Source organism: Phoenix dactylifera, unplaced genomic scaffold (assembly GCF_009389715.1).
Source record: "Phoenix dactylifera cultivar Barhee BC4 unplaced genomic scaffold, palm_55x_up_171113_PBpolish2nd_filt_p 000385F, whole genome shotgun sequence".
Lineage (NCBI taxonomy): Eukaryota > Viridiplantae > Streptophyta > Magnoliopsida > Arecales > Arecaceae > Phoenix > Phoenix dactylifera.
The window spans coordinates 190,549-192,777 of NW_024067832.1; the positions used below are offsets into that span (position 1 = coordinate 190,549).

General features: G+C 40.6%; 1 protein-coding gene across 1 annotated transcript; it reads right to left on the minus strand.

Annotated features, from left to right (window-relative positions):
- Positions 1-1,388: 1,388 nt before the first annotated feature.
- Positions 1,389-1,916, minus strand: LOC120105864. Its single transcript, XM_039118613.1, has one exon. The coding sequence runs from the start codon at positions 1,914-1,916 to the stop codon at positions 1,389-1,391; it is 528 nt and encodes a 175-aa protein (XP_038974541.1).
- Between the last annotated feature and the right edge of the window lie 313 nt (positions 1,917-2,229).

Sequence of the window (2,229 nt, forward strand, 5' to 3'; positions counted from 1 at the left end):
ATTTCATATAAAAGCATGAGACACCTTAATATATGTAATTTTGATTGTTCTAATAAGACAATGGAATTGAAATATGAATATATCAATATAATGGAAAAGTTAAAGCGATCTGACCTCTCTAAGATCTTAGATGTTCCAAAACTAACCAATTTCTAATCAATTGCAAAAGGTCGTAGTTTAGTGAGCGTAATTTAGAGGTTAGAACAAGTATGCTCTAACTTATAAGCATCACTTTCTTTTAAACAATAAATGCTACATCATTATTTTTGAAAAGAATAAAATGCTAAGAGTCTCCTTGATCTTAGTAGTATTCTAGAAGCATTGATTGGTGTAGCATTTCTTATAGTCAGACAGTTTCTATCACTTCATTTTTACTTTATATAGGAGCTATTAGTTAGCAATGGAAACTCATGTGATAAGGATATTCTAACCATGTAGTAAAAATTATTCACTATAAAATGAGAATATAATTTCTGATATGAATGCAAAAGAGTGTGGAGTCACTAGACGAAGTGATATACCATTGATCAAGAGAGAAAGAGGAAGCAATAATTTCCAATGGTAAAAATTAGTTTTCTTCCCTTCTAATTTTTTTGAGGTGGGGTAAGAGGGGCTAATCCTCACCTTTCTACACCAAACTGATCCAAACCTCAAGATTTATTAAGTAGATTCAAAACAATTTTATATAAAAGCATGAGACACTTAATATGTTTACTTCTGATAGTTTTTGATAAGGAAATGTTACTGAAAGATTAATAAATCTATATAATAGAAAAGTTAAAGGGACTTGACCACTCTAAGATCTTATATATTCCTAAAGTAACCAATTTCTAATAAGTCGTAAAAGGTCGCACTTTAGTGAGGGTAATTTAGATGTCAGAGGAAGCCCGCTCTAACTTAGAGGTAGCATGTTTCTTCAAACAACAAATGCTACATTATTTATGAAAAAATAAGAGGCGAAGTGTCTCCCCATTTAAGGTAGCATTACACAGGCATTGATTAGAGTTGCATTTCTCATAACCAAAAAATTTCAGTCCCTTTATTTTTACTTTATATATGAGCTATAAATTAGAATTGGTAACCATTGAAAAGGGCATTCTCACAATTCCAAAATTACAATGAAGTGGAGCTCAGAAAAATTGACAAACTCAACATATTCTGAGCATTAGAAATTTGGCAAGTGTGCCCTTCTTTGTTTATAGAGGAGTAGGTGAATATTTCAAAGATTGTATCAAAATAATTTAGGAAACTTATTAGGAAGATTCAACATAATTTCATGTGAAAGCATTAGGCACCTTAATTTATACCCTTTTTTGCAATTCTTGATAGGAAAATATGACTCATATATAAATAAACTTTCTTTTTTTTTTAAGCTGAAAACGGGTACTTCATACAGTGCGTGTACGAATACATCCAATAAGATCAAAATATAATAACTCACGGAGTGTCAATGGCAGCTCCCCCTCCTCCGACCAGAGGGCATACCTCGAGTGGTGGGCCGCGTAGGCAGCCATCCAATCGGCCGCCCCATTGGCCTCCCTAAATACATGCTTGGTCTGGATGGCCTCCTCATCTCTCATCATCATCACAATGTTGCGGATCAAAGGGTGGTCTGTGCCCTCACCCCTCGACCCCCTCTGAATCCACCCGATGACAGTGGCCGAGTCGTCCTCCAAAATAATCGAGCTGGCCTGTAGCACCACCCGCGCATGTCGAAGACCCGCCCAGGCTGCACGCAGCTCTGCTTCCAGAATCGATGTATCAAACAACTGGCAGCCACCTGCGGCCACTGCCCTGAAGTACGGGCCCCGTATGACAAAGCCTACACCGCCCCTCATGCCGCCATCCAGAGCCGACCCATCGAAGTTGACCTTAAGGAAGCTCGGGGGTGGGGGCTTCCAGGTGGAAAACACCATCTGAGGAGCTGCCGGAGCAAGAGGGAACCCCAGGTGTCCCAAGCTGTCAAGGGTCTATCTACAGAAAGGATGGGCCTGATCTCCATGGCTTGTACTCGAGCAAGCTCTGCCACAAACCTCGGTGACACCCTGCGCTCATCGAGAGTACGAGCATTCCTTGCCAGCCAGATCTGATGTGCTGTGCAAGTCGCCCTGATGCCCTCCTCGCGAGTCCATGAATTGGCTAGCCACTGTCGTATCACCCTATAAAACTGTAGCCGCGCACTCCGGGCCCCCTGCAAGATCCCAGTCCACTGCCATGTCGATCTCGCCC

Bases quoted from the DNA above. Each gene is read 5' to 3' on its own strand.
- LOC120105864 (XM_039118613.1), bottom strand. From the start codon at position 1,916: ATGGTGTTTTCCACCTGGAAGCCCCCACCCCCGAGCTTCCTTAAGGTC.